Source organism: Empidonax traillii, unplaced genomic scaffold (genome assembly GCF_003031625.1).
Source record: "Empidonax traillii isolate 1590-97213 ecotype Southwest subspecies unplaced genomic scaffold, ASM303162v1 scaffold15:size5535645, whole genome shotgun sequence".
NCBI lineage: Eukaryota > Metazoa > Chordata > Aves > Passeriformes > Tyrannidae > Empidonax > Empidonax traillii.
The window spans coordinates 183,394-210,506 of NW_020955208.1; the positions used below are offsets into that span (position 1 = coordinate 183,394).

The 27,113-nt window shown below is 58.1% G+C and overlaps 3 protein-coding genes across 4 annotated transcripts in view; 2 read left to right on the top strand and 1 right to left on the bottom strand.

Annotated features, from left to right (window-relative positions):
• IPO13 (importin 13) overlaps nt 1-16,099 on the top strand; it is a 30,910-nt gene extending 14,811 nt beyond the window's left edge. Inside the window, exons 3-20 of one of the 2 annotated variants that reach the window (XM_027892582.1) lie at nt 190-330; nt 500-641; nt 1,595-1,761; nt 2,091-2,211; nt 2,527-2,674; nt 2,840-3,021; nt 3,883-3,909; nt 4,659-4,793; nt 5,026-5,169; nt 5,566-5,646; nt 6,242-6,379; nt 6,479-6,575; nt 8,406-8,458; nt 14,595-14,661; nt 14,831-14,889; nt 15,014-15,103; nt 15,262-15,443; nt 15,552-16,099. In XM_027892582.1, the coding sequence (XP_027748383.1) occupies nt 190-330; nt 500-641; nt 1,595-1,761; nt 2,091-2,211; nt 2,527-2,674; nt 2,840-3,021; nt 3,883-3,909; nt 4,659-4,793; nt 5,026-5,169; nt 5,566-5,646; nt 6,242-6,379; nt 6,479-6,575; nt 8,406-8,458; nt 14,595-14,661; nt 14,831-14,889; nt 15,014-15,103; nt 15,262-15,443; nt 15,552-15,648 (2,071 nt within the window). In that variant the 3' untranslated portion in view covers nt 15,649-16,099. Of the gene's footprint in view, nt 1-189; nt 331-499; nt 642-1,594; nt 1,762-2,090; nt 2,212-2,526; nt 2,675-2,839; nt 3,022-3,882; nt 3,910-4,658; nt 4,794-5,025; nt 5,170-5,565; nt 5,647-6,241; nt 6,380-6,478; nt 6,576-8,405; nt 8,459-14,594; nt 14,662-14,830; nt 14,890-15,013; nt 15,104-15,261; nt 15,444-15,548 lie in introns of both variants that reach the window. The other variant, XM_027892578.1, reaches the window with a different exon arrangement.
• Nucleotides 16,100-16,574: 475 nt separating this feature from the next.
• DPH2 (DPH2 homolog) lies at nt 16,575-19,018 on the bottom strand. The gene is made up of 6 exons (XM_027894864.1): nt 18,861-19,018; nt 18,667-18,779; nt 18,333-18,553; nt 17,519-18,157; nt 17,213-17,398; nt 16,575-17,118 (listed from the first exon to the last, which is right to left on the bottom strand). Exons 1-6 carry the CDS (start codon nt 19,005-19,007, stop codon nt 16,988-16,990), a joined length of 1,437 nt encoding a protein of 478 aa, XP_027750665.1. The 5' UTR covers nt 19,008-19,018; the 3' UTR covers nt 16,575-16,987.
• Nucleotides 19,019-19,220: 202 nt separating this feature from the next.
• Nucleotides 19,221-25,261, top strand: ATP6V0B (ATPase H+ transporting V0 subunit b). Its single transcript, XM_027892592.1, has 8 exons — nt 19,221-19,366; nt 21,894-21,942; nt 22,378-22,461; nt 22,901-22,978; nt 23,556-23,625; nt 23,959-24,010; nt 24,378-24,568; nt 24,933-25,261. The coding sequence occupies exons 1-8, from the start codon at nt 19,300-19,302 to the stop codon at nt 24,957-24,959; spliced, it is 618 nt and encodes a 205-aa protein (XP_027748393.1). The 5' UTR covers nt 19,221-19,299; the 3' UTR covers nt 24,960-25,261.
• The last annotated feature ends 1,852 nt before the right edge of the window (nt 25,262-27,113 follow it).

A 27,113-nucleotide genomic window follows, 5' to 3' on the forward strand; every position in this document is an offset into this window, starting at 1 on the left:
GCTCAGTCACAGGTGGTGGCAGTGACAAGCTGGGGGTGCTGGCAGCCCTGCTGGCAGGTTTGGGTGAGCACAGGCAGGGGCCCACACCGTGGTGCGGTGGGGGATTTGCACAGAGCTGATGGCCGCTGGCTCAGCCCTTCTCTTTGCTTGCAGAGATGCCAGCAAGGTGATTCAGGCTGTGCTTTGCAGGTATGTGAACACACTCCTCAAGCTCATCCCGCCCGTGCTGGGGCTCCAGGAGCAGCTGCGCCAGGCAGTGCAGAGCGGGGACATGGAGACGTCACATGGCATCTGCCGTATCGCTGTGGCCTTGGGGGAGAACCACTCCCGGTGAGTGCTGGGGATGGCCCCCAGGAGAGGGAGTGAGCTTGCAGCAGCCTGCTGTTCCCCACAAGCTGCTCTGGCCACGGCCTGTCCTGCACCCAGGGGGCATGTGTCAGGGCAGAGGAGTTGGGCTCACTGTGATGGTGCCATTCTGACTGTGCTCTCTGCTTCTCAGGGCCCTCCTGGACCAGGTGGAGCATTGGCAGAGCTTCCTGGCCCTGGTCAACATGATCATGTTCTGCACTGGCATCCCCGGACACTACCCCGTCAATGAAACCACCAGCTCCTTGACACTCACCTTCTGGTACACACTGCAGGTCAGTGGCCATCGTGGGCATCCTGCCTGGGCCCTGCCCTCCAGGCAGGGCTGGAGGCACCAGTGCATGGGGACTGGGATCTGTCATGGCTGCATTTGGTTCCAGGGATTTCCAATGTCCCCACTCCTTGCCCCACACTTGCAGCTGCCGCAGGGCACATACCTAGGAAGTGCTGGCCCCATGGCTTGCTTTTTCTGCCACCAGTCTTCCTTAGAAGACTGAAAAGTGTGAGCCCTTCTTTAAGGGCCTCATTAACATAACTAATTAAAACTTCATGTTAATTTTTTTTCCCCAGCAGCAGACCTGGTTGCTCAGCTCCTTGCTGCGCGCCTGGAGCGGGCAGGGAGGAGAGCATGGATCTAGTGGCTGCCCAGTGTGGGGTCCCTCTCCCAGGGCCAGTGTTTCTGTGCCAGCAGAGCAGCCCTGCCACGTTGTGCTCTATTTTTAGCTCCTGTTCATCCCTCAGCTCCATTCCTCCGCGATCTAATGTGGTGTGGCTGAGCGTGGGCAGGGAGGAGGGTGAAGTCGCTGCCGCTGCCGTGCCGGCAGCTCCTCTGCTGCATGAGGCCAGGCTGAGGCTCCCACTGCCCCTAGCGGCTTCTCTGGATAGGTCTGAGGTTATGGATGCGGGCAGGAGAGCACTGTGCTCAGGCTGCCTCGCAGCAGTCCGAGGCACATGTGCTCCTGAGGCTAGGACATGGCAGGACATTGCCATAACGGTGCTATCTGAGGGTCCACTCAGCTGCTGGCATCTTGCCTCCAGATAATGCTGCCACTGCAGAAGGGCTCAGCATCAGGTGGACCTTGAGGAGCTGGAAATGCAGCCTCTAAGGCATGATAGGTCCCACCAGCCCACAGAAATGTCCCTGAGTCCCTCATGCAGCAGGCATGGTAGCTCTGTTTTCCTTTCCCTGCAACACCTGATGTGTTTATTCCTCCTCTGGCGCCTCCAGGATGATATCCTCTCCTTTGAACCAGACAAGCAAGCGGTGTACCAGCAGGTCTACAGGCCTGTCTACTTCCAGCTGGTGGATGTGTTGCTGCACAAAGCCCAGTTCCCCTCCGATGAGGAGTACGGCTTCTGGTCTTCAGATGAGAAGGAGCAATTTCGGATATACAGGTACAGCTGCAAGGTTTGGGTTTGCTTGTCAAGCAGGTGAGGATGCAGGCAGCATCCTGCCACCCTGGAGACTAAATGCTGTGGGATGAGCCAAAGAGGGACACAGAGGAGATTCCTTCTGTTAAGAGCTCTGTTGGTGGTGCTGATGTGGAAATGAGATGGTATTTTGGCACAGCACCAGTTGCCCTGCCCAGGAAGCCATGGGATCACTCTGTGCTGGGGCAGTGTGCTTGTATGGGGCAGCAGGAGGGAAAGTAAATGTGTCCACACATGGAGCTCTCTCTGCATGGGCTGGGGACGGCATTTGGAGACCCCTGTGTTCTCTGCAGGGTGGACATCTCTGACACGCTGATGTACGTGTATGAGATGCTGGGTGCTGAGCTCCTGAGCAGCCTCTACGACAAACTGGGACGTCTCCTGACCAACACGGAGCAGCCGTCCACGTGGCAGGTGAGCGAGGGGACCCGGGTGCCAGGCTGACACCTTGACACCTACCAGCCCCTCAGGGACCTGTCCTCACTATGGGGCACTGAGAGCAAAGGGACATGACAGGTGAGGAGTATGAACACCTTGCCAGCACACATGCAGGCTCTCTGAGGTCTGCTGGGGAGAGGAATAGGTTTTCTGCCCCCCTGTCCTTAACGCTGCCAGGGATCAGCCTCCTCAGCCACTGTGGGGGTGTCTGAGCTGGTTCTTGGAGCTGGGGCTGGGTTGGGCATCAGGGGTCAGTGCACGGCTCTGATGGTGTCTCTCCTGCCCTGGCAGCACACGGAGGCCTTGCTCTATGGCTTCCAGTCCATTGCTGAGACCATTGACGTAAACTACTCCGATGTGGTGCCAGGGCTGATCGGCCTCATCCCCCGGATCAGCATCAGCAACGTGCAGCTCGCCGACACCGTCATGTTCACCATCGGTGAGGTCTTTGCTCGCGCGCAGGCTGGGCTGGGGAGGGGAGGCCCCTCTGAAACCACACCTGCCCGGCAATACCAGTGGTGAAAAGCAAAGCTGAGCATCCTGGGACGCAGGGAGCAAGAGCCTGCAGTGTAGTCCCGCAGTCTGATCCCGTGTGTGTGTGCAGGGTCCCTGTCCGAGTGGCTGGCCGATCACCCCGTCATGATTAACAATGTGTTGCCGCTGGTGCTCCAAGCCTTGGGCAATCCTGAGCTCTCCATCTCCAGCGTCTCTACCCTGAAAAAGATCTGCCGGGAGTGCAAGTACGACCTGCCACCTTATGCTGCCAACATTGTCGCTGTGTCGCAGGTAGGAGCTGGGTGCAGGTGGATGTGGGATGGTGACCTGGGATGTGCTCTGTGCACACCCTTTCCTTTGAGAGGATCAGGGCAGGGGGACACAAAGGAGCAGTTCAGGGCGTCTCTCTTAGCACAGGGGACTTGTCTGTCCTGTTCCTAGGCCAGCAAACCCATGTGGCAGGCCCTGTGTCCTGCTGTGAGTGCAGAAATGGCAGGTAGTGACAGAGATGATTGCCAAGGGGTCTGCTGGGATTGCACTCGGGTGTCTGCCCTTTCCCCACGGTTTCCTTTGCCTTGCTGGGAACAGCATCCTGCCAGCTGTGCACCTTGCCAGGCAGCTAGTGCCACCTGGGGGGCATCCTGGTGGTCAAGCCTCTCCTTGGAGACTGAGCTGGTCGCTGCAGTGCTGGGACAGCTTGTCCTGCAGTCCTTCTTGGCTCTCAAGATTTAGAGCAGATGGGGCTCAGAATCCTGAGGCACTGGGAGAAGGGCTGGACTTGGGTGAGCTGCCAGAGTGTGCATGGGAGCAGAGAGGTGGAGGACGTGACTCTGCTTTTAGAGCCTGGGGGACACTGTCACTGGAGTGAGGAAACCCTGGCTGAGGTTGACTCCTTGAGCCATCCTGCTGGAGAGTCCATCTGAGCCAGGGGCTCCTCTTACTGGGTAGCTGAGTGGGCTGGCTCAGCGAAGAGCTTATCAGGGGACAAGGATTTTACTCCTTGTCTGTGGTGTGTTGTGGGGAGTGCATGCTGCTTGTCAGTGCCCACACTGGTGTTGGTTGTGTTGTTGATCTCCTGCATCAGTCCTGCTTCCTGGAAGTGAAAGGGCTTTCTGGAGCACTCACCCTCCTCTTTCTCTGTCCTTTTGGCAGGAGGTGTTGATGAAGCAGATTCACAAGGTAAGAGGCTGACTCACACCTCTGTCTGGTTCTGCTTTCCCTCCGTGTCCCCTTAGTCATTCTCAGCTGAAGACACGAGGGGTGCCATGCCAAGTTGGGCTGTCCCCAGAGGAGAGCTCAGAGCTGCCTCCATGGTGTGCAGGACCAGGAGAACCTGCTGGCTGTAGCCTCCTATGCTGCCAGGCTTCAGCCATGTGGGCTGGGGTTGTGCTGGGAGGGATATGTTCCCTAGAGAGAGAAGTGCCCAAGGAGGCTTAACTCTAGCAGTTCGCAGTCTCTCCAAAGCCGAGGATGCCAAGATGTCAGGAATGTCTTCAAGAGGAGAAAGAAGGGAGATAAGTGTGGGGATAGAGCCCAGGCTCTGCCTGTGACCAGGACAGGGTGGGATGCTTTACCCCTCAGGTGCTGAGACAGGCTGTGCAAAGGATGGTGTCTCGAGGTAGGGTGAGCGATACCAGCATGGAGATCTCTGGAAACCAACTGGACTTTCCTTGGCGGGTGCTGGGAAGAGGCCGGGTGTGCTGATGGCAGAGCTCCTGTTCCTTGGGAATAGGAGCTGGTAGGGAGCTGTTCCCCTCTTCTGCAGTGAGATGCACCTAGAGTGACCCAGATGGAGCAACTCAGGAGCTGCAGCACACCGGTCCTGGCTTTGCTGGCTGGGCCCCTGGCAGCTGTCTGAACTAGAAAGTGTGTGGTAGGGCTGCAGGCTGGGCAGTGACCTGGCCTGTTGTGCCTTCTTTCTGTCACAGACAAGCCAGTGCATGTGGCTGATGCAGGCCCTTGGTTTCCTGCTTTCTGCACTGCAAGTGGAGGAGATCCTGAAGAACCTGCACTCCCTGATCACCCCTTACATCCAGCAGCTGGAAAAGCTGGCTGACGAAACGGTGAGTGCCTGTGTGCTGCCTCCCTCCAGAAGTGCCTTCCTCTGCTGGCTGTGGCCCCAGGGCTGCTGTGTTGAAGCAGCACTCTGAAAGGTGGGCTCAAGAGAGAGCACAGCGCAGGGAACCCCTCTCTGGCACTTTGCCTCTGCAATCCTGGTTCCTCAGCATCCCAAAGATGTGACTGTGATTGAGCAGTGCAGTCCGTGTCATACTTTGGCTTTATTTTCCCTGGCAGCCCAATCCCTCCAACAGGCTGGCCATCATCCACATCCTGGGCCTGCTCTCCAACCTCTTCACCACCCTAGACATCAGCCACCACGATGATGACCACGAAAGCACAGAGGTCAAGAAACTGCCAGTGCAGCAAGGACCCAACCCAGTGAGTAGAGTGGTAGCTGATGCTCTCTGTGACAGCCTGGCCAAAGCCTTGCTGTTCTCTGCTGGTGCCAGGAAAGGGGGGTTGATGGGGAACACAGTGTGTGCCAGCAAGAGGGTAGTGCTGGTGCATTCCAGCTAAAGCAGCTCCTTCAGCTCATCCCACAACTCCTGAGGTGGGCAGAGGGGACTTGCCTCTTGGATGTCTCTTGGCTGGGTGCTGTTCTGGGTACTGCCTGCCAACTGTGAGCCATGCCAGGCTGCTTCAGCAAAAAACTGCCCAGCTTTGGAGAGGGGAGGTGGTGGCTGAAAGTTTGAGTCTAGGCCGTGCTTAATCTTGAATCTTGCTTCCCCAGTGCTGTGGGAGGCAATTCTCTTCAGTGTCTCTCTTTCCTTACAGGTGGTGGTGGTTCTTCAGCAAGTCTTCCAGCTCATACAGAAGGTTCTCAGCAAGTGGCTGAATGATGCCCAGGTGGTGGAGGTAATCAGGCTTCTCCTGTGTACAACCTGCAGCTCTGTCTGTCCTTGCAGACCTGAGCTAGAAACAGCAAAGGACAGACTCTGGGTGATGGCATGTGAGAGGGATGTCTTGCTGGGTTGTCTTGACCAGTGCTGCTTGCTGTCATCAGCAGTGCCTGGCCATTCTTGTGTGTCTTACGCCTCCACCAGCTCCGTTCCTCTGCAGTAACAGAGGCTCTGCCATGAGCAGGGAGAGGGGATCTACCCAACCTGTGTTCCCTGAGAGGATAGCTCTGCTCTGACCTGGACCTGTGCCATCTGGTGTTTGTCCAGTTTGCTCAGCCCAGTAACGTCCATGTGCGATGTCTCACCAGCTGCTTCTCCCTGGCCCTCAGGGAACCTTCCTGCTGTGGTGGGAGGGTGTTTCCTGGTCACTGGCAGCATCCTGTGCTTCAGGGCAGGGCACTGGTGTCAGAGCAGGTCTGAGCTCTCTGCCTGGCTGGTCCCTGTCCACATTGCCAGGTCTTCCCTCCCCTGGGACCAATTCATCACGCCCTGACCGCCAGGAGAGGTCTCCTGATGCCCATTGCTCATGCAGTCCCTCTCTTCTCCTGCAGTCTGTCTGTGCCATATTTGAGAAGTCTGTGAAGACCCTCCTGGACGATTTTGCCCCCATGGTGCCTCAGCTGTGTGAGATGCTGGGGCAGATGTACAGCACCATACCCCAGGTCTCTGCCATTGAACTCACCCGGCAGGTACAGAGCTGCGCTTGGGGCCGGGGCTGCCGCTCCCCAGGGAGGCTGGGGATGTGCAGGGCCAGCAGCAGCTTCAGTCCTTCTCTCTCTCTCTTGCAGCTGGTTCACATCTTTGCCCATGAGCCTGCCCACTTCCCTCCCATCAAGGCCCTCTTCTTGCTCGTTACCTCAGTCACACTGACCCTGTTCCAGCAAGGTACGTGGGATTAACCGCTCTCCGCGCTGGGGCTGTTGTCAGGCTTTTGCATGCATGGAGTCTGGAGGCGTCAGGAATGGCTGTTTTCACTCCTAGCTAAGCTAATGGGGCCATCTCTCTTTCTTGGATTCATCCCAAACCCTGGAAGGTGGGTACCTTCCCTGAAGGGCAACAGAAGCAGGGAACCCCTGGGTGCTCTGGGAAACCTCTGTACTGCCATGACAGCCCTGCTTCTGCAGCAGGGCTGGGTGTCGCACGCTGCAAGGGTCTAGCCAGAGCTCCAGTCCAGCTTAGCAGGGAGGCTGTGCCCCCAGGAATCCTGGGGCTCCTCTGGAGGCCAGCACTGCCTGTAGTGGCCTGGAATAAAGCCCTGGCATGAGCAGGAGGTTGTGTGTGTGAATATCTGGGAATTGACCTTTTCTGGTCACCTCAGCTGGCCGCTGAGTCACACCGCTGTGATGCTGAGGATGCTGGCATTCTCCTGCAGGGCAGGAGCCCCCCTTTGGCTCACTGCTCGCCCTACAAAAAGCAAATGGGGTTAGAACAGGCTCCTTTGCACCATGGCTCCCCTCAGCATCTTGGTCATTTGCCCTGTGACAGGGACAAATGTACGTTGGAGCTGCTGGCTCTGGTCCTTCAGCACCACCACATGCGTCCCCACGGGGTCTTTGCTCACAGCCCGGTGCCAGGTGGGGTGATGCTGTCCCCCAGGTCAAGGCTCAGAGCTCTCTAAAGAGGTGGGGGGAGACATGAGGACCTTGCCTCATCATCACACCGTGGTCTGAGCAAATCCCACTGCGCTGAGGTGTCACTGGGATCAGTAACAAGCCGTCCAGGCTTACCCGGAATCGGGTCCCCGTGCTTGTACCAGCGGTGTGTGGATGTGTCTGTACTGGAACATTTTTGCCTTGATGCCAGGGAGGTGGCGGTGCCTCCGGGCAGCAGCAGGCAGGGAAGGGGACAGAGCCCTAACTGTGCCAACACTTGGGTGATAGCTTTGCTCAGGCAAGCGGCTGTTGAGCTTGGTGTGTGCCCAGGGCTGTCCCCTCTGGTGGGGGGCCAGCTCTGAGCAGGGCGAGCCCCTTCTGCTGAGCCCACGGGGGCAGAAGTGGGGGATGCCTGACCCCACAAGGGCCAAGACGTGAGTGTGCACAGTCAGATGCCAAGGTAGGGTGAGTGGTGCTGGCACAGAGACCTCTGGGCGCTGACCTGCTCTCCCAGGAGGATGCTGGAGGAGACCTCCAGGAGGGTCCTGGACTCGCAGTCTCAGAGCCCATCTGGGAATGGGGTGGGTGTGTCTGTGCCAGGGACTCCTGAGCAGCTGATGCTGGTGACAAGCATGTGCACGCCTGAGCCCAGCCAGGTCTGTCAAGCGTTTGCTGAGGTGTTGTCGTTCACTTGCAGTTACCTTCCAGGACCAAACAGTGCTCTGAAGACACCCGCTCAGTCCCCACAGTGCAAAAGCTCTAATTCTCCTTGTGGAGATGGTGCCCAGCTAGCCCCTGCTCCTCCTCTTCCTCCCCAAGGACACGAAGATCTCCTCCTTGGCTCTGCAGCACCCAGGTGCTAGCTGGAGACCCTGGGGCTTTAGACCCTTTCCTTTGCAGTTTCTTTCTGTTCTTGGGTTCTCCAAGTTTCATGATTTTTTGTATGTTTTGTTTCTTTAACTTGCTTCAAGCTGCTCATGTTGCCCATCCCCTTCCCCACACACCCCTCCTCCCTTACACTCCTGTTTTCACTTGTAAATTCTTTCTGTATCACATAACTATATGATGTTGAGTTGCTGTTTGTATGATTTTTCTCTTAAGTTACATCTTTATTATATTTTAGGGCCCAGGGATCATCCTGATATTGTTGATTCATTTATGCAACTCCTGGCACAGGTGTGTTTTAGTTTCTTATTCATTCACTTTCTGTTCTCTCTCTTTCTCTTTTTAATTCAATTTAAACCTATTTTTAGCTTTCTGTTGACAACGTTTTTTTTTTCCTTTTAGTTGAATATCGAGTTTCTCCATCTGTTTCCGTGGAAGTTGAAAACAAAACATTCTCCTTTAGTTCTGGGTTCACACCATCCCCAGGGCAGTGCCCTCCTCTGCAGGGCAGCCTCCAGCTGCCAACCCCTCACCGTGCAGAGCCGGTGTGGGGCGCTTGGGGCTGCTGCTGCAGTCACCCTTGGGTGACAGACAAATTAGAGCATTAGGTGGATGTTTTCTGACCCATTTACCTGCCCTCTGATGGGTCCTCTGGAGCGGGGACAGGCTGAGCTGCTGCCTTGCCCCAGGGCCGGTGGGAGGAAGCCCCTGCCCACAGGAGCAGGCAGCTGCCAGGGTTTGCTTCTGAGCAACGTGCTTGTGGTGGCATCTGCACCTGGCAGGTGCCACATGTCCTCCCGCCCCAGCAGCCTCTCGGGGTGGTGGCAGCTCCTGCACAGGGAGCTGCTGGCTCGGTGGTGCGTGGGGACGGTTTGCGTTGACGTGGCAGGGGCCGCGGGCAGGCAGGTGGGGCTGGCACTTGTGGCAGGGCTGGCGGTGGGCAGGCAGGGCCAGAGCTATGCTGTGTGTGTATATACACCTGCTGGTAGCAGCAGGAGCCAGCCCACTGTGGCCCTTGAGGGAGAAGCCCCCATGTCCTTGATGTACTCAGTGCCCCCGTCAGAGATGTGCTCCCTGACACCTACCCACAGGTAGCACCTACCCCCGTCAGAGTTGCTTTTTGCTGTGTTTCTGTAATGGAGAGACCTCTAATAACATGTGCTGGACCAGTGGCTGTGCAGGAACGCCCCCTGAGGCAGCTCCCAGAGCTGTGGCCTTCCAGCCCTTGCTGACAGGCCGGGGAGGGTGCCTGGCATGTCCACGTGCTAAGCTGTCAGACCCCTCTGACCCTCCCGTGGGTCCTGAGGGATGGAGTGGGCAAGGGGGCTGCACCTCACCCCCCGGGCAGGGTGTGCTTCACATGGTTCTCAGCTTGATGCCCAGATCCTGCTGAGACCCCCCACTGCAACTCAAATCCATATTGCAGCCTTTTCTTCCCTGCTTTTCCTCTTGAAAGATGTAACATAATCAAGATTATCAGAAAGCGTTCTCAGCTTTTGCTCTGCTTTTGTTTTTGGAAGCCATGACCTTTTAATAAGGGTTTTGAACACGATGGGAGGATGGGAAATAGGGTCTGTGCATGAGGTTCGTGGTGGTGTCCTCATTGCTGGTAGGACCTCCGTTCAAGCACTGTGCCTGGTCTGGGGCACAGCATTTCTGTAGATACAGACCAGAAACCACAGAGAAAAGCATCTGGGAACATGACCGCCTTGTACACGTGGAGGGGAGAAAAAGCTGATGGGAGCCTGAGGAGCTGATGACAGCATGAGTCTTGGAGTGTGTAAAAGGTAATGTCCCAGTTGTAGGTAAATTCCCCTTTCCTGTTCTTGAGTGGGACAAACAGTAAGGGGTAAAGGATCATGGTCTGGCAGTAGGAAGTCTTTCTAAGAGGGCAGGGAAGCACTGGAAGATCACTTGGGGAGCTTCTTTTGCATGGAATACTTGAAAGGACTTAACAAGCCTGTTGCTCTTGGAGGGCAGGTAAAGGTGATCCTGCTGGGGTGTAGGGCATCAGGTGACTCTGAGAGACTCTTCCAGGGCTACTTGTTTCTTTAGGAAGTGCTGAGTTTCTCTCTGGCTTGGGGTCCTCCTCTGCATCGGGACACAGCATATTTGTGCTTTCTTGGAGAGAAAAGGGCAACCATGCTGCACTTCCATGGCGTGTGCTGTGAGACCAAACACCAGCCATCCTGGCTGCTGGGAAGCTGTTACCCACTGTCCTTATAGGCAGGATCTGCAGGCAGTGCTGGGGCAGTGTGCTGCCAGCTGGCCCTGTCTCCTGTGTGTGGATCTCCAGACAGCCTGAATCCTTCAGAGGCACTCCTGCAGGAGCAGCTCAGAGGCTCCTGCCTCTGTGGCTTCTCCATCTTGGATCACTGTGAGACATCTGACATCAGGCTGCCAGCCCGACACCGCCAACTCAAGACCTGTTGTTTTCCTGGGCTTTTTATTCCAGCAACCACACAGAGACCAAAGGATCCCATCCCTGTCCTCTCTCTTCATGCGTAGGACTCAAGGTTTCCTCCTCTTCCCTGGCCCACCCCTCCTTACAGACTCATGATCTTGTGAGGTGCTTTGAAACCCATCAAGAATTGGCCTTGCCACCCCTGATTGATTCCTTGCTCTCAGGACTCCGAGAGCTGTCTGATGTCCAAGGTGGGTCCAGCCTGTGCTCTTCCAGAGGACCATTCTCTGCAGTGATGCTGTTGAGCATCTGTAGATCTGAGGATCTGAAGATCTCTTCAGACCTGATTTTCACACGGTGAGGGCTGTTTTCATCCCAGCCTGCTCTGCCTGCAGACTCTTTGGCAAAGTAATGCATGTTCCAGAGCAGCAGCGAGTTTGGACCCAAGAGTGTGTCAAGGTGGAGACTTTCCCACTTCTCTGACCATCTCTTTTCGTGGTTGATCTCCTTGGTGGAAGAAGAACCTGTTTCAAATTTGTCCAGTTCTTCCAGACAGGCAGGCAGTTTTTTTGTCCTCTCTGCCAGAAAGTACTCTTTTACCTTCTTATAACTCAGGAGAAGCTTCTACCTCATGATACCTTCACATCAGTCCTCTGTCACCAGCTCACAGGGAGCCACTTCTGTGTGTGACAGGATTCCTGCTGACTTTATCTTTGGGCTTGGTGGGACTGCCCAGTTGGTGTAGCTGATCCTTTTGCCACAGCGTTAATTGTCAAACCACTCATGAACCATGGCTGGCTAATCACCAGAGCATGCTGGCTTAAAAAAAATGTCTTACAGATGCCAAAGACAAACAGAGTTATCTCACTACTTGAAGCTAAGGATAAAATAACCAGCCTGCCATAAGACTGCATGGAACAGTGCCAGCATCCTTTGCGATGAGATTGTCCTCAGCTGCTCCCTTCCCTCCTCCGCCGTGTGCTGGGATCCGTGTGGAGCATCGCTGCTGCAGTGCCCGAGGGGAGCGTCCCACTGGAGGGCTGTGGGGCTCAGTTCCACCCGTGCAGCCAGAGCACCAGTGCCCAGGACCACACAGCCCTTGGTGGCTGGGGCTTGCGCCCAGATCTGCACTGGCAAAACCAGGCGGGTTCTCGTGTTTGGCAGCTTTCATCCTCTCCCTGGCTGGCAGGTATCATTTCTGTGCGTGCTCCTGGTTGCAGGTAGGATTTTGGGGCTCTCCAGCCTGTCTTCCCGCTAGGGCTGCAGGCACATCAACTCTGCCCCAGCAGGCCTTCCTCGCTGGTACAGACCTTTGGAGCACTTTGGTGACTTCCCCTGACAGATCCCTGGGGCAGGCTGGACGAGTGGGGCCTCACCAGGCAGAAGATGCAGGACTGACCTTCTGTGATGGCAGGCAGTGCCTGGCCAGGCAGAGACAGGTCATCCCCTACCTTCTTCCCTTCTTGGGCTGGTCCAGGCTTCATGAGTGCCAGCAGTCCTTGAGCTCTCCATGAAAGCTGCTTCAGCCAGCCTCAGGGAGCCCCATGGAGGACATTGGTTCAGCATCCCCTTGCTGAGGCTGACTGCTCCTGCCTGGCCAACCTTACGTGCCCTTTTCAAAGCAGGAGGCTCTGCTGTGCCAGGTGTGTGATCTGGGAAGAGGTTGGTCGTACTGGACACAATGGCTTGATCTTTGTTCTGGAGAGCTGCAGGAACTGGTGGTGGAGTCCCCACTGTCCCTTCTGCGAGGTTTGGTGTCCTTTCCATGGCTATCTGACTACGAAGAGATGGGCACAGAAGAGCCTGCTCTGAAGACCTCTCTGAGGATCTCCCAGCTGCTGTAGAGAAGAACCCAATATTTCCTCTGTGCCAGCCTGCAGGAGAGTTCTTACTGGAGAGCCAGTGCCTGTCTCTGCAGTGGCTGCTCATGCAGAGGATGTGGGGGGGACTCTGAAAAGATTTAAAGACCTCTCCCCATCACAGAAGATGAGATCAGAGCTGCTCTGGCAGGAGAGAGGACAGATGGGCTGGCAGCAGGAGCTCCCAGAGTTGGAGCATGCTTCCTGGTGCTAGGAAAGAGGACCTACCTGGTGCTGCTTTCTTATAGGAGGAGCTCCACAGGCCCCATCTTGGCAGGGGGTAAAAAGCATCTCTCTTTACAATAGACGTGTGTATAGGTGCCCAGGTCTGCACTGGGCTTGCACTCTGTGCAAGGTGCCCTATGGGAAGGAGCCCTCCCAGTCCTGGCATGCTTTTTCTCATAGCATGGACGGAGTGAGGAGCAGGTGCTGCAGTGAGTCCGAAGGAGAGCCTGGGGGGCAGTGCCCATGGCACGTCTGGTTTGGCTGGGAGAAGCACGCTGCAGGTAGGTGGCAACCTGAGCACACTGGAAGTCTCTTGTGCCAAAGGGAAAACACAGAGCATGCAAAACTCAGGTTAAACCAGCCCCGTGGATGGGCAGGGTAGATGAATCTGCAGCTGGGTGGTATCACAGGAGCCAGCTGCCGTGGAGCAGCATGATACATGATACTGGGGGAGAGGCTTGTGGTCCCTGCTCTGGAGCCCACAGCAGGGTCCCAGCAGGAGTAGTCTCCATGGCTAAAAACTACACCATCTCTTGCAAGTGCTTGTCCTGTATGAGGGCAGCTGGACAGCAGCAGCCTCGATGACTGGACGAGTTTCTAAACCATTGCCCAGCCAGTCTCTCTCCTTCTGATGTTGGTGCCAGCACTTCAGGAGGGGTGGTGCACAGCCTGTATATACACACACAGGTATAACATGGCTCCTGATCACCCCAGGAAGCTCCAGCAGGGAAGCAGTTCCCTGTGATTGTGCCTTCTCTGCCTGGTACAGCAGTGCCAAAACCTGAGTCCTCTCTTGCAGTGTGTGATACCAAAGGTCAAAAAGGAGATGAGGTCACCCTCAAACCTGCTCCTCAGCTTCTTGGTTTCCAGCATTTTAACTGGGCAGGTGGCTGTGGACTTTCCCTGAAGAAGAAGGGGTAGGAAATAAGTGTGTTTTGCGCCAAGTAGAGACCACGGGGGCAGATGACTGTGTTCTGCTGGCTGAAAGCTCTCCCTGCTTTCATCCCCGGGAGCAGGCTTGGAGGGTGGCAGTGGCCTCGCACACAGCTCAGCCCAAGGGCTGCCTGCCCTGGTATCTTGCTCTCTGAGCTCCAGGCACAGGGCAGGGCTGCTCCAGTGCTGTGTCTGCTGTTCCTGCAGTTGCAGTGACAGCAGGGCAGGAGGCGTGGATGCCATCCCCAGTGTTTTCTTGCAGCAGAGGGTATGGTGGTCAGGGCATGCACGTGGCTGCCTGATACAGCAGGGCTCACTGAGGCAGGTTGGAAACCCTTCCCATGGAGCGGAAGGTGCAGACTGAAACATTTCCACCCAGTGCCAGCACCAGGGGGACCAACTCACTGCACAAGGTGCCACAGCTCAGGGTGTCTCCAGCAGCAGTGCCTGACCCCCACAGAGGCTGGTGGAATCACTGTGTGGCATTAACAAAAACAAAGCTTTCCTGGTCTCAGACTTTGCTGCTCAGGAACTGCCAAGGAACGTTGGCATCTCACTGTCATCTGGTCCAGTCTGGGGCTACTGCTTGAACCAGTTGCTGTGACCCTCAGGGATGGCAGCATCTTCAAGAGGAGAGGAGCAAACCACACAGGTGGCTGGTCTCTGCTGAGCCCCACATGGCTGCCCTTGTCCTGGGAGCGGCTGCTTGGTCTGCTCTGGTGGGACAGGAGCCCTCTGTGTCCGAGTGTTTGTGTGGACACCACTGTGGCACCTTTCCTCAGGTCCTGGGCAAACTGCCTGGGTGTTTGAATGACATTCTCTTAGGAGGGAAGGGGTGGGTGAAGTGATGGTTTCCTGCTGTAGTGTGTGAATCTGCTGTTTGCTGTGGGTGTGCCCAGGTAAGTGTGTGTCCAGGCAGAGGCTGGCTGGGGCACTGAGTTCCTCGGAGGCTTCCTGGCTGCCTCTGCAGCACTGTGTTCATGCTGCCTGTCTGTGTGCCTTGCAGGCTCTGAAAAGGAAGCCAGACCTCTTCCTGTGTAGCAACCTGGATGTCAAAGCAGTGTTTCAGTGTGGTGAGTACCACAAGCAATGGGTGTGTGCTCCAAATCACTCTGAGGAGAAGCCAGCCTGCTTGCCCTGTGGAGCTGGGTAAAAACCAGCCAAGGGCGGGGGACTGCAGGGCTGATTTGGGATGGTGAGGGAGTTTTTTTGGCTGCTAACCTGAGTGATTTTTGCCTGCAGGTGTCCTTTCACTCAAGTTTCCTGAGGCCCCAACAGTCAAATCATCCTGCGGCTTTTTTGTGAGTATTGTGGCACTGTACAGTCCTCTCTTGAGAGCTGGGAGGGCAGGAGTGGGGCTGAGGTTGGGCAGGGGTGCTGCAGGGTGGTGCTCGTGCTGGCACTGAGCAGGCCTCTGTGTTGCAGACGGAGCTGCTGCCCCGCTGTGGAGAGATCGCCCCGGTGGGACAGGTCGTGCAGGAGAACGGCAAAGTGCTGCTGCAGGCAGTGCTGGAGGTGAGAGACACCGGGACCACAGGTTCCCTGGGCAGCTCTGGGCTTTATTCCTGAGCAGCACCTGTTGAGCCAAGGGCAGAGAGCCCAGCAGCATCTGGGTGGGAGCAGGGAGAGCGACACCACAGGGGCTCAGCGTGTTTCCATTTGCTCTGTGGCAGGGCATTGGTGGCCAGGCTTCCCGCAGCCTCATGGATCACTTCGCAGAAATCCTCTTTGCCTTGAACAAGCACTGCTTCAGCCTCCTGAGCGTCTGGATCAAGGAGGCCATGCAGCAGGACGGCTTCCCCTCGGCCCGCGTCACTCCAGAGCAGAAGGAAAACTTCAGCCAGCAGATCCTCAGGTTCGTGTGCCACTTGCCCCAGCAGCTGTGGTGGGAATGACCCCACCCCTGCATGGCCTGGTGCATCCCTCCTGCTTCATGTTTGTCCCCCTCCCTCTGTCTTAGCAGAGAGCGTGTGAACAAGCGGCGAGTGAAGGAGATGGTGAAGGAGTTCACCTTGTTGTGCCGAGGGCTGCACGGTACGGAGTACACAGCAGACTACTGAGCACCTGGCCAGGACCGCGGACAATTTGCCTGGGCCAGCTCTTCCCCACAAGGAAGCCCCCCCACCCCCTCGCCCTGCTGCAGTACGGCTCATAGAATAACCCTCCACCTAGAATTAACCCACTCGGGACGCTCCTCAGCTAGATTTGGTGGCCGCATCTCGGTGTCAGCATCTTTGTTTCCCCCAGCATGCTCCCTCCTCGCAGGGGACAGGAGTACCGGCTGCAGGAGGCGGTGGCGGGGCAGGGGAGGCCTGGGCAGGACTGCCCCACACCCGGGCTACCTGCCCTTCCCCAGCCCGTGCCCCGTGGCAGGGAGGCTGCCCCGTGCCTGCAGCAGTGGCTGGCTGGGCAGGGGGGACTTGCCCCCTGCTCGTTTGTACGTGTGGTTGGGAGGGGGGAGGCCCTGCACCTAATTATATTAAGAATATTTCTATGTTGTGGCTGTCGTTATTGCAGTGCCCAGGCTTTGCCTGCCCCTTGACTCCGGGGAAGAGCCCAGCAGAGGGGGTTAAATCAAGGTTGAGATGCCTCAACGCCTCCCTGGCTTCGGGAGGGATGGCAAAAAACAATCTGTCCTGCGTTCCGTGCTCTCCTGCCTCACATGGAGCAGAAACAGTCCTGCCCCTCATGAGAGGGGGGACTACACCACTGCCAAATGCAGGATTCTCCCCCTAGCACAGGATACGTGTGCCCTCTTCCCATTCATCACAGCAAGGGAGGGGCTTGCTTATGCTTGGAGCACTCCTGCCCTTGCCTCAGTGCCCCAGCCCACAGCCTGTGCTCTCATTCCTGGGCGGTCCTAGGTCTGGTTTTCTGTTCTCTCAGGCTGATTTTAGCCTGTACACAGAGCTGTGCTCCCCAGGTGGGCACCATACTGTTTTACTGCTCTTGGGACAGGTGGTATTACCCATCTGCGCTCCTCAGCCCATGTTTTATTTTAAAAAACCATTCTCTTGCAAGTCCTCTTCAGGTCAGCTTCAGTTAGCAGCAGCAGCCCACAAAGGCCTCAAGTCATGGTACTGTCAGGTCTTGCAAAGCTGTGACCTTTCCATGTAGGGCCAAAGCTGCCCTGGACCAGGAATCCTTCGGAGGCTGGGACTGAGACCCATATCTGGCCCTGCTGTTGCCCTGGCCATGAGCCTCAGGGTGCCACAGGCATTCCCAAACACACCTGCAATTCCTGCTCTCCCACTGCAGTACTACTGACCCAAGGCTGCATCCAGCACAGGGCCAGCTGGCAGCAGGTCTGGGCCCCTGTGGGTCCAACACCCAGCAGCAGGCAATGCCCAGGCTGCAACACAACCCTGCTCCTGGCTTGGTGCTGATGCTGCTGCCACATCAGGGTTGCTCACACCCTTCATCCTCGTAGGCAATGGCAATCCCTCGCCGGCCCTGCACAGCCTTGGAGACGGGCGTCTGTCCCAGCTGCTGCTCCAGGCCCCGCCAGCTGCGGGACTCCAGGAAGGAGGCTGGGAGGAGAGAGAAAGGGAACTGTTACCAGGAGCAGGGAGGCGGTGCTGCCCCTGCACCAGGGCTTGGCCCCAACATGAAACCAACACAAACCAGCAGGGCTGATCTCCGTGAGGGCCCATGACTGGTCCCTGCAGGCCAGGGTGGTGCTGGACGGCGGCTGGGAGGCCGGGGGGTCACAGAGGTGGGCGGCTCTCATCTCTCCCGTGATCAGCGAGACGTCGGGAATGGCCTCTGCCGCGGGGACGGCCGGTGGGAGCTCCATGTGCGCACAGGCACCTGCCAGAAAACGGTAATGTTAGCTTGGTGATATGTCTGTCCTGGAGCTCCCCCTGCACGCAGGGCAGCTGGGCACAATGCACTCTGGAGGGCACTGGGCAGCTGGTCTGTGGCTGTTACCCGGCAGCAGGTCTCGAAAGTCCGTGAGGTAGTTCCCTGTCCACTCTCGGGCCGGGTTACAGGCCAGCTCCAGCTCGTAGGGGGTCACGACGGGCCGGTAGAAGTCACTGGAGTCCAGGAGGGAGTTCTGAGCGCAGGCCACCAGGACGAAGATGTCCACCTCTGGGAAGTTGGCCAGCTTGGCAGGGTTGGGCTTCCCCACGGCCAGGGTGTAGCTGCGTTTGCCGGCGCGGCGCAGCAGCTCCCGCAGGCGCTGCAGCAGGGCCAGGTACCCCGCCACGCCCAGGGTGCCCACCAGGATCCCCACCACGCGCGCATCCCGCGCCCGCTCCACCAGGTACAGGCGGCGCATCAGTGCTCGGTTCACGTTGAGAGTCTCGCGGCGGCCACGGCCCGTGGTGGGGTCAAAGGAGCTGAAGGGGCAGCGGTTCCAGGTCAGCATGAAGCTGGTGAGGGCCAGGCCCTCGGCCCCCACATAGAACATGGCGTAGTCCTGCAGCCCCCTTGGAGCCTCCACCAGGAACCGGCGGCCAAACCTGCGCTCCTCCCCGGGCAGCGCCGGGGCGGGAGGGTCCCCACACTCCAGCCTGGAGAAGGTGATGTTGGGATACTCGGGGCACAACTGCTGCTCCAGCTCACCTGAAGGGAGAGATGAGGAAGAACTAAACATGTCCACAAGTCCTGAGCCGCAGAAGGTGGGACAGAGCAGGGGAGAGGAAAGGACAGAAATCAAGGCTGCCAGTGTCGGCGGAATGCCTGCCCACAGAGCTCGGAGCTGTGCCAGAGCGCGCTCCTCCCTGCCCAGGGCACTCACCCATCGCATGTGCATAGACCACGTCGCAGAGCACCACGACGCGGCTCTGGCGCTCGGGGTAGAGCTCCTGGAAAGCCTCCGCGCAGCGCCCGACGTCCAGCGGCTGCCGCCCGAAGATGTGCAGCACCGGCAGCTTTTCGCAGGGGCTGAGGCAGGCCGGGCCGTAGTGCAGCACCGCCTCGGCACCCGCATGCTCGGCGGCCACTTCGTCCACGCAGCAGCTGCGGGGACAGCCCGGTGTCAGACAGCCTGGTGTCCCTCCTCCTCCCTGGCACCGCCGTCCCTTCAGCCCCGCTCCCGCCCGCCCGGGACACCCCCTGCGGCCCCCACCGACCTGCCGTACGTGGTGTCTCCCAGCACGAACATCTCGGCCCCCGTCGCCTCCTCCATCAGGGCCGCCACCGCCGCCGCGTCCGCCAGGAGCTCGTCGGGGAACTGGAGGGCGACCTGGGGAGGGTAAAGAGGGTGAGGGACCGGGGAGCAGGCACCGGGGGAAAGGGGCGGCGCGCGGCCCTGCTCCACCCTCACCTTGCGGAACCCGCCGTCCCGCACGAAGGCGGCGGCCCGGCCCATCTCGTAGAAGGCGTCAAGGTCGCCCCGCGGTGCCGCCGCCGCCGCCGGGCGCAGCTCCCGCTGCAGCGCGACCTCCCCGTCGCTGCTGAAGGCGGCGGCCATGGCTGCACGCGGCACCCGCTTCCGGGCTGCGGCGCGGCCTCGGCCAATGGGAGCGCGGCGCCGCGCTCGGAAACCCCGCCCTTGGAGCGGGGAGCCAATGGGAAGAGGGGGTTTGTCGCGGTGCCTCATGGCCTTTGTAGTTTTGCAGCGTCCGCAGGCTCAGGCAGCCAATGAGCGGGCGCGGCGGCGCCGGTGCCGTCACGCCGGTCCCGTGGTCACGTGACCCGGCGCCCGGTGACCCGGCCCTGCCGCCCTGCCCGGTGCTGGTGCCGCCGCCGCCGCCGCCGCCGCCATGACCGGGCTCGCCCTGCTCTACTCGGGGCTCGGCCTCGCCTTCTGGACCACCTTGCTGGGCGTCGGTCAGCTCCGGGCCGGGGTGGGGGGGGCTGCGGGCCGCGCTGCGCCGCTGGGCCGTGCGGCGGGAGGGGCTGGTGGGGGGATTCGGTGCGGCGGGGAAAAGGAAGGGGGAGGTCGAGAAGTTGTCAGGGCCCTGAGGTTGCTGAGCTGCTCCCCGCGGCACCCGGAGCGCTGGTGAGGGGCTGGCCAGGCCGGGCACCGCGCCGAGCTGCTCCCTCGGAGGGCTCGGGCCCCGGCAGGGCCGCACCGCTCTCGGTCGCTGCTGTATGTGCGGCGTCCAGCGCTCCGAGCCTGCCTGGCCTGGGCTGCTGATTCGCTTCGCTCCGTATGCGGGAGCAGCCAGGTGCTGGGGCTGTGTCCGGCACAGGCAGGTGAGGGGAGGGGAGGGGAAGGCAGGAGCCTGGCTCTCCAGACTGTGGCAGTTTTGCTGTCTCCCGGGTGGAGAGAGAGCCTTGCTTTGCCCGGCGTGTGAGTTTGTCAGGGTGATTGTGGAGTTGGTGCATGGCCCTGCTGCAGTTCGTGGCAGCTCTGCTGTCGATGGCATTGGGCTCAGCAGCACTGAGGGTGGATTTAATGGCCTAGGGCTAGCAGGTAGGTTTTGTGCTGGGAGTGCTCGGTTATTTCCTCTTTCAGCGCAGACCAAAGTGCCCACAAGCCAGGCAGAGGCTGGGGAGACCTTGTCTCCCGCCTCAGTGTTCAGGTGAGGGGAGAGAACGAGTCAGAAGTGAAGGGTGTCTCACTCCCTCGTGTTTGCAGGGCCTGGTGAGTGCAGTGTGGCCCCAGGGCTGCCTCACTGGGCTCTCTGAGTCATGTGGCTCACACCAGTACACATCCACACTGTGACCATGAGACTGCTGGAAAATCTCCCGAGCTTAGCCCAGATGCTCTTAACTTCCTCTGCCCTCCTGCAGTCCCTTTTTGAGGAAGACGTGAGCAGGAAATGGTCTTGCTTCTTGCAGTGTTGCATTAGTGCCTCTGCACATGTAGGGCTGTGGGTCACCAGAGGGGCTGTGCTTTCTGTCTTTGTCCTAAGCCCTGATTTGATCCCCCAGTCCTGCTGCCCTCTCCTTTCTGTCCTTCTGGCTTGCAGAGCTGGAAGCCCGAGTTCACAGGGAAGTGTCCTTCACCCTGTTTCTTTTGCATACGGATCTAAGGCTACACCTGCCCTCAGAGAGACTGAAGGTGCTCTGAGGATCTGCCCTGAGCTGGTTGTAGCCCTTCTTTACTGCTTCTTGGGAGTGGAGGCAGCCAAGGCTGGCTGGGTTCAGTTCTTGCTCTGCCAGCCAAGCAGCAAAGCCAAAACACAAGTCACAGGCTGTGTCACCGTAGAAATCATCCCTGAAGGTTGCCAGGGCTGGGCTGTGCCCTCCCTCTGTCTTCCCTGGCCGTGGTGGCACCGTTCCTCATCCATGTGTGCCGCTGCAAGGGAGGGGAGCGCCCCAATTCTGCAGGCAGAAAGAGCAGACCAGCAGTGCCACCTCCCGTTTTGGGGCTGGCTGGCTTGTCTGGCAGTGCTTGTGTGCTCTTGGTGAGGGGGGTGCTGAGCCCCAGATTGCACATGGAGGGGATTTAGCACACAGGAATGATGGGGACATCCCTGCTGCGAGGGTCTCCCTGCACTGCAGCGCCAAGGCCTCCCAGTGGGATGAGTTGTCCTGCAGGTCCTGCCAGTGCTCAGGATAGGGCTCCTCCAGCCTGGGTCCATGTTGCCATTGCCCCCTGCCTCCAGGCTGCAGCTCCAGGGTTGAAGGGAGCAGTGGGACACGTGCAGTGACCTCTTTGCTGCATTCAGGCACTTCAGGAGTCTCCCACTTCCTCTTTTCCTGGCTGTTCGCAGGATCAGCATCACGCAGACGCTGGCTCCAGCCAGATATGGCAGAGCCATCCCTTCACCCTCTGTATCTGGCATGGAGCAGATGCTGCCTGGGCTTATCTGTTCCTTAGGGCCAGGTCACCCTGTCTTTTCCAGAGCAAGTGTCTCTCCTGGTCTGCAGCCGTGTTTCCCGCTCACGAGCTCAGAGCCAGGCAGGGTTTTTGGGTGGGTTTCACGCCTCTGCGTGTGCCTGGGCTGTGCAGGGATGTCAGGTGGGACTCCCAGCTACAGTTCCATGTGGGAGAGGAGCACTCAGGGTACAGTGCTCCCTGCTTTCCTGGGTTTCTCAGGGATATGCTTTGGTGTCTTCTGCCTCTGTTGGTGTACAAATTTGTCTGGAAATCAGTAACCCGGGGGGAAACGCAGAGGATAGGAGTCACATCCTGAACCCACACCCTCAGAAAGGAGGTGCTGGGGGCAGCTGGAGCTTCTGGTGTTGATGGGCTCCTGGGGAGCAGCACAGCCCTTGGGGGACTTGGAGGGGACACCCTGCCCCACAGCTCTGCATGTCAATCTTCCCAGTAACCCTTCTGCATGCTGTGCTGTGCTCCTGGGCCTCTGCACTGGGGCTTTGTAGGTCAGGGAGGAAGCAGCAGCAGCACCAGGCTGGTAGCTGGTGCTTCTCTGAAGGTTTCCATGTTGTTCTTGCTTTCCAGGGATCTGCTACACAATATTTGACCTGGGCTTCCGCTTTGATGTGGCCTGGTGAGTTCCCTGTAAATACAGGCGTCCTTTGGGCTGTGTGAGGAGCGGGCGGTGCCTCCAGGGGAACAGTGAGCGATGGACAGCTCATCACAGAAGCTACAGTGAGCAGGGCCTCTGGAGGTGGGATAGATACAGCCCACGTGTCCGTGTGGCTGGTTCCATACAGGGTCCTGGTGCAGCCGTCACTGCCCTGCCCTCCACATCTCCCAGCCCAGGACTCCACTTCACAGTGAGGGTTTGGGAAGAAGATCTTGATCCATGCAGGTGTGAGGCTCCTGTGTTGCTGGCTGGTAGAGACTCTCGTGTCCCAGTGTCTGGGTTCCCAGCCCATCTTGAGCTGTGTAATTTGGCGAAGGGGTGTCTGTTTTGTGGCTGTGTGGTATGACTGCAGGGGCTCAGCTTGTGTGCTAACTCGGGACACTTCCTCCTCTCCAGGTTTCTGACCGAGACCTCTCCCTTCATGTGGTCCAACCTGGGCATTGGCTTGGCCATCTCCCTGTCTGTGGTGGGAGCTGCCTGGTGAGTGGAACTGATTCTTCAGCATCCTCCCACTGTCCCACCTCAGTAGCTGTGTCTACACTGCAGTTTTCCCACAGCAGAGCAGGGGTGGATCAATGTGCACATGTAGGGCTGTGGGTCACCAGAGGGGCTGAATTTCTGCACACCTGGGGGGTCTGGGCAGGCCACCTTGCAGGCAGCAGTGGCAGTGGAAAGACAGTAAAGTCTCTGGAAGCTGCACCCCTGCCCAGGCTGTCCCGTGGTGGCTCTTGTGCCCCAGCAGTTCTGTAGGTGTAGGTGATGGAGCTTGGGACCTCTTTGTACCCTGGGGGTGGCTGGGCCAGCTCTGCAGTGTCCCCCAGCTGCATGCCCAGTTCATTGCTCAATTGGAAGATCCTGGTTTCCCTGTAGAATTCTTCTGTGAGTGCCAGACTCCACCAACCACCTTTGTCTGCCACAGGGGGATTTACATCACAGGCTCCAGCATCATTGGTGGTGGAGTCAAAGCCCCTCGGATCAAAACGAAGAACCTGGTCAGGTAAGCACAGGCCTGGGGTTAGTGCTCATGCTGCACCTGAGTGGGGCAGGTCCCAAGCCAGGGCAGAGGCTTCTGTCCAATGTCTCCTGGGTTCTGCTGGCAGACCATTCCTTGCTAAGCTGCTGATGCTGTTTGCTTTCAAAACAAAGAGCCCTAAAGGAGCCAGAGTGCTGCTTTGAAGAGTCACTGTGTGATATCACACAGTGAGTGAGCTCAATGTGTTCACAACAAACACCCTGAGATCACACTTCCCAACCAGACAAGGGTTCTCCTTGCATAACCCTTCCCCAAGGAGCAGAAAGGGACTGGCAGAGGGCAGGGCTCCCTGGGTCTGCTTCCCACAGGGCATTCCCAGCTTACTTAGGGGCCATAGCACAACCAGCACCCAGCCTTTGTGTTTGGCAGCTCCCCCTTGTTTGAGAGAAAAGAAGTGGGTAGGCTGCACTGCCTTTCTGCTTTCCCATATGGTTGGGGAGGGGTCTGGCTGCTGGCTGGCTGGGCATGAAGTGCCAGGGGCTGCTTGGGGTGGGGTCTTTCCCCTGGGACACTGTGCTCAGGCTTTGCCTTTCTCCCACAGCATCATTTTCTGCGAGGCTGTGGCCATCTACGGGATCATCATGGCAATTGTCATCAGTAACATGGCTGAGGTATGGGAGCAGCTGGGCTGCCCTGCCAGCCCTGTGCCAGCCTCGGGGCCGTGGTTGGGGTTGGGCAGCTGGTCATGGGCAAGGGTTGTGAGTGGTGGCCCTGTGGGGACTTTGGACACTGTTGTGGCTTTGGGAGTCCCTGGACTGGTGGCGATCCTTATCCATGCTGAATGTGTTGGGGGAGCACACGCGAGGGAGATGTCATGAAGCCAGCCAGGGACGTGGAGTCAGGGCTCTGGCCAAAATATGGCTGCCTCATGTTGTACTGGGGACAGGTATCTCTCCCAGAGACCACAGACTTGTTGCTAACCCAGGTCCTGTGCTTTCTCTCAGCCTTTCACTGCAGTTATCCCAGAAGAGATTGGAGCCAGGAACTACCATGCAGGTATGGACTGTGAGCACTATCTCACCCTGACTGCCGCCTTCTGACCGACCTGTGGCCTGCTGCAGGTGTCTGAAGGACATGTGACTCTTCTGCCAAAAGGCAGCTTTTTAGTTACCTTCTCGGGGTTCTTCTGCACCTTGCTGGTCTGTGCTGCCCAGCAGCAGCACTGCTCCTCCCCTGGGTGGCAGCAGGTTGCTGTCCCTTGCTGGCCTGGCACTGTGGGAGCCCGGGCACACCCCGGAACAGTCCTGCTCCCGAAACAGGAGGACAGTGCCGGGGCTTGGAAGCTCTAAGGTCTTCTGTCCCCTCGAGGCAGAGCTGCAGAAGCATGCCCTGGGTGCAAGTGGAAGGTGTTCCTCTCTCACAGGTTTCTCCATGTTTGGGGCTGGTCTGACCGTGGGCTTATGCAATCTCTTCTGTGGGGTCTGTGTGGGCATCGTGGGCAGCGGGGCTGCCCTGGCTGATGCCCAGAATGCCAGCCTCTTCGTCAAGATCCTGATTGTGGAGATCTTCGGCAGTGCCATAGGGCTCTTTGGGGTCATCGTTGCTATCCTGCAGGTACGTGTCTCATGAGGCCACCAACCTTTTTGTGAGCATAAGGTGCCTGTCGCCTGCATGCTCTCTAGCTCCAGAGTGGCACACCTGGGCTTCAGCACTATTGGGATGGGGAGGATGCTCACAAGGTATGGGGTGGCACAGCTCTCCCCACAGCATACTTTGTCTATTTGCAGCAGCATGAACCCCTTTGATGGCCCCTCTGTCGCCGAGGGCATCACCTTGGGTGCACTTTATGTGATGCTCATGTCTTACCAGTGGGGTTGATAAGCTGCTTGCAGCTTCTGAACAGTCCTTGCCTGGGTGGGACTGGGGTGCTGGGCTAGGGTTTGTGGGCCACAGCCTAACCTCTTCTCTTTCTTTCTAGACATCTAAAGTAAAAATGGGCAACTGAGCCCTGTCGAACCCGGTCTGTTCCAGCCCACCCCAAGAGGTTCTGTATATACTTATTTAATGTTTCTATACATGATTGGGGCGGGAGGTGCCTGGCGGCAGGAGTGGGAGCCCGACTGCATAGAGCCCCGTCCCGCAGATCCATCGGCCCCTCGGAAAAAAGCAAATTTCTCTGTGTGAATCCTGCTCCCAGCAGCCTGGCCCAGCCTGTGGGGCCCTGCTGCTGCCCGTCCCCGGTGTGTTTAGAATCGACCACCAGTGCAATTCTGTGTCAGTGAAATAAATATGGTTCTCATCCACGGATGCGTCTCTTCCTCTGCCCTGTGCGTGCTGGGGAGGCTTGCAGAAAGCTAGTGCTGGTTTGGGCTGCCCCCTGTGCTCAGAGATTCCTCTCTGTGCCTCTGGCAAAATCTCTGCCCTGCTGCAGGAACCTGGGTTGTCCTCCCTGTGTGGGGTTAATCCTGCTGCCTGCTCACCCTGCAAGATCTGTCCCGTCTGGGCTGTGGGAACACGGAGCTGTTCCTTGCTGCCTGGAGCAGGTATGAGGCTGTTGGAGCAGGCAGCAGGCACACTCCTAACAGCCCCCACGTGAGACGTGTTGGAGGCACAAACACAAGGTTCTTTGGGCCTGTCAGCTCCCATCCAGGTAGTTTAGGACAGGTGGGGTGTACATGGTGTCTGTAGCTCTACTGTGCAGCTGGGAGCACCAGAGGGGCAGAGTAGCAAAGCTTTTGAGCCTTCAGAGGCTGTTCTCCTGTGTGACTGTTGGCTGGGTGCTGGGGCTCTTCAGACTGCAGTGCCCCTCTGTCCCAGGGGGCCCTGGCAGAGATCCTGGGGTGGGGACACTTTGTGCTGGCTCTGTTCCCTCTCCCTGGCTGTGGTGAATACAGCCTGGGGAAGCTGGCTGTGGACAGCTGGACCTGTAGCTCATCTGCTGCTTGGAGGAAGGGAAGAAAAAGGTCCTGCTTCTGCTCTGCAGAGAACCTGGAGCTGATGCTTCTGCAGTCTGTTGTATCCAGCACAAGCCCTCATCCTGCTCTGCTCCCAGTACCCCTTTGTAGGGAAAGCATTGATCTCCCAATGCTGTGTTGAAGCAGATGCACATCTGGAGCTGCCCATCTCTCTTCCCCCAGGGGTACCACAGTGTGGCTGCTTGAGCCTGCTGATTCTTGCACTTGGACTAGGGCAGCTGCCTTTGTGTGGCCCCTCTGAGATCTGCTGGTCACTGTCTATGCTCCACCTTGTCCCGTGCATTTTGGGAACAGCGGCATATTTCAGCCCTGATGCATGACGATTGCTGGGGCAAACAAAGCCACTGCCCCAGCTAGCTGTGCTGGCTGTCCCCTGTGGCTGGAGGCTGTCACAGAGCAATGTGTGCCCTGTGTAGTGGCAGGACACAAACTGTGCTCTGCCTGGTTGAAAGAAAGGGTGTCAGGTGTGGGCAGAGTTTTGCCTGTCCTGCACGAGGGCTGTACCCCATTGGTGCTGCTGCAGGCCAGAGGCATCTGAATCCCCTGGGAGCTGCAGGGCTGTCTCATCAGGCCCATGCCAAGCTCAGGAAGGAGACACCTGGGGTTGGAGGGCCTGTGCTGGTGGTAGAGAAGCTGCGTTATTGGTTAATCTTCCTGCCTAACAGCCATCTTGAAAGGCTCGCCCATTTGTCTTTCACAGATGGACCTCACCCTGCCCTGCCCTGCCCTGCCATGATAGAAATCCATCTACTGCCTAAAATGTCCATCCCTGAGGTGCTTTGCTGCCCTCCAAATCCTGCCTGTGTGTATCACAGCTTTGGGAGGAGAACGGGCTCCAGACTTGCCCACATGCCCCTTTGTAAGGATACGAGACCTTCCAGGGCTTGTCTCGGGGTGATCACAGCCCGCCTCCCATAACCACCAGTGATAAGGTGAATATGCCCTGTGCTTCCTTGTTCTAGCTGTGTGTGTGTGTGGGTGGGTTCAAGGACTTTGACCTAAACGCCTGCTGCTCAAGCACAGAGAAGAAGCTCGAGTGGGGCTCCAGGATCTTGCACCTTGTGTCGTTTAGAAGCAGCAGCAGCTGGAGTTGAAAGATATTTGGATAACCGTGAGCATTGAGGCCATGCTGCTGAGAACACAGCTGTGCTGGGCAGGGCACGTCTCCAGGATGCAGGACCACC

Excerpts from the sequence above, each read along its gene's own strand:
- DPH2 (XM_027894864.1), bottom strand. The coding sequence starts at position 19,007 with ATGGCCGCCGCCTTCAGCAGCGACGGGGAGGTCGCGCTGCAGCGGGAG. Across the intron at positions 18,780-18,860 it reads GGGACGGCGGGTTCCGCAAG|GTCGCCCTCCAGTTCCCCGA; the intron begins GTGAGGGTGGAG and ends TACCCTCCCCAG. Across the intron at positions 17,119-17,212 it reads CACGGAGATCAGCCCTGCTG|CCTCCTTCCTGGAGTCCCGC; the intron begins GTTTGTGTTGGT and ends CTCTCCTCCCAG.
- ATP6V0B (XM_027892592.1), top strand. The coding sequence starts at position 19,300 with ATGACCGGGCTCGCCCTGCTCTACTCGGGGCTCGGCCTCGCCTTCTGG. Across the intron at positions 22,462-22,900 it reads TCTGTGGTGGGAGCTGCCTG|GGGGATTTACATCACAGGCT; the intron begins GTGAGTGGAACT and ends TGTCTGCCACAG. Across the intron at positions 23,626-23,958 it reads TCATCAGTAACATGGCTGAG|CCTTTCACTGCAGTTATCCC; the intron begins GTATGGGAGCAG and ends GCTTTCTCTCAG.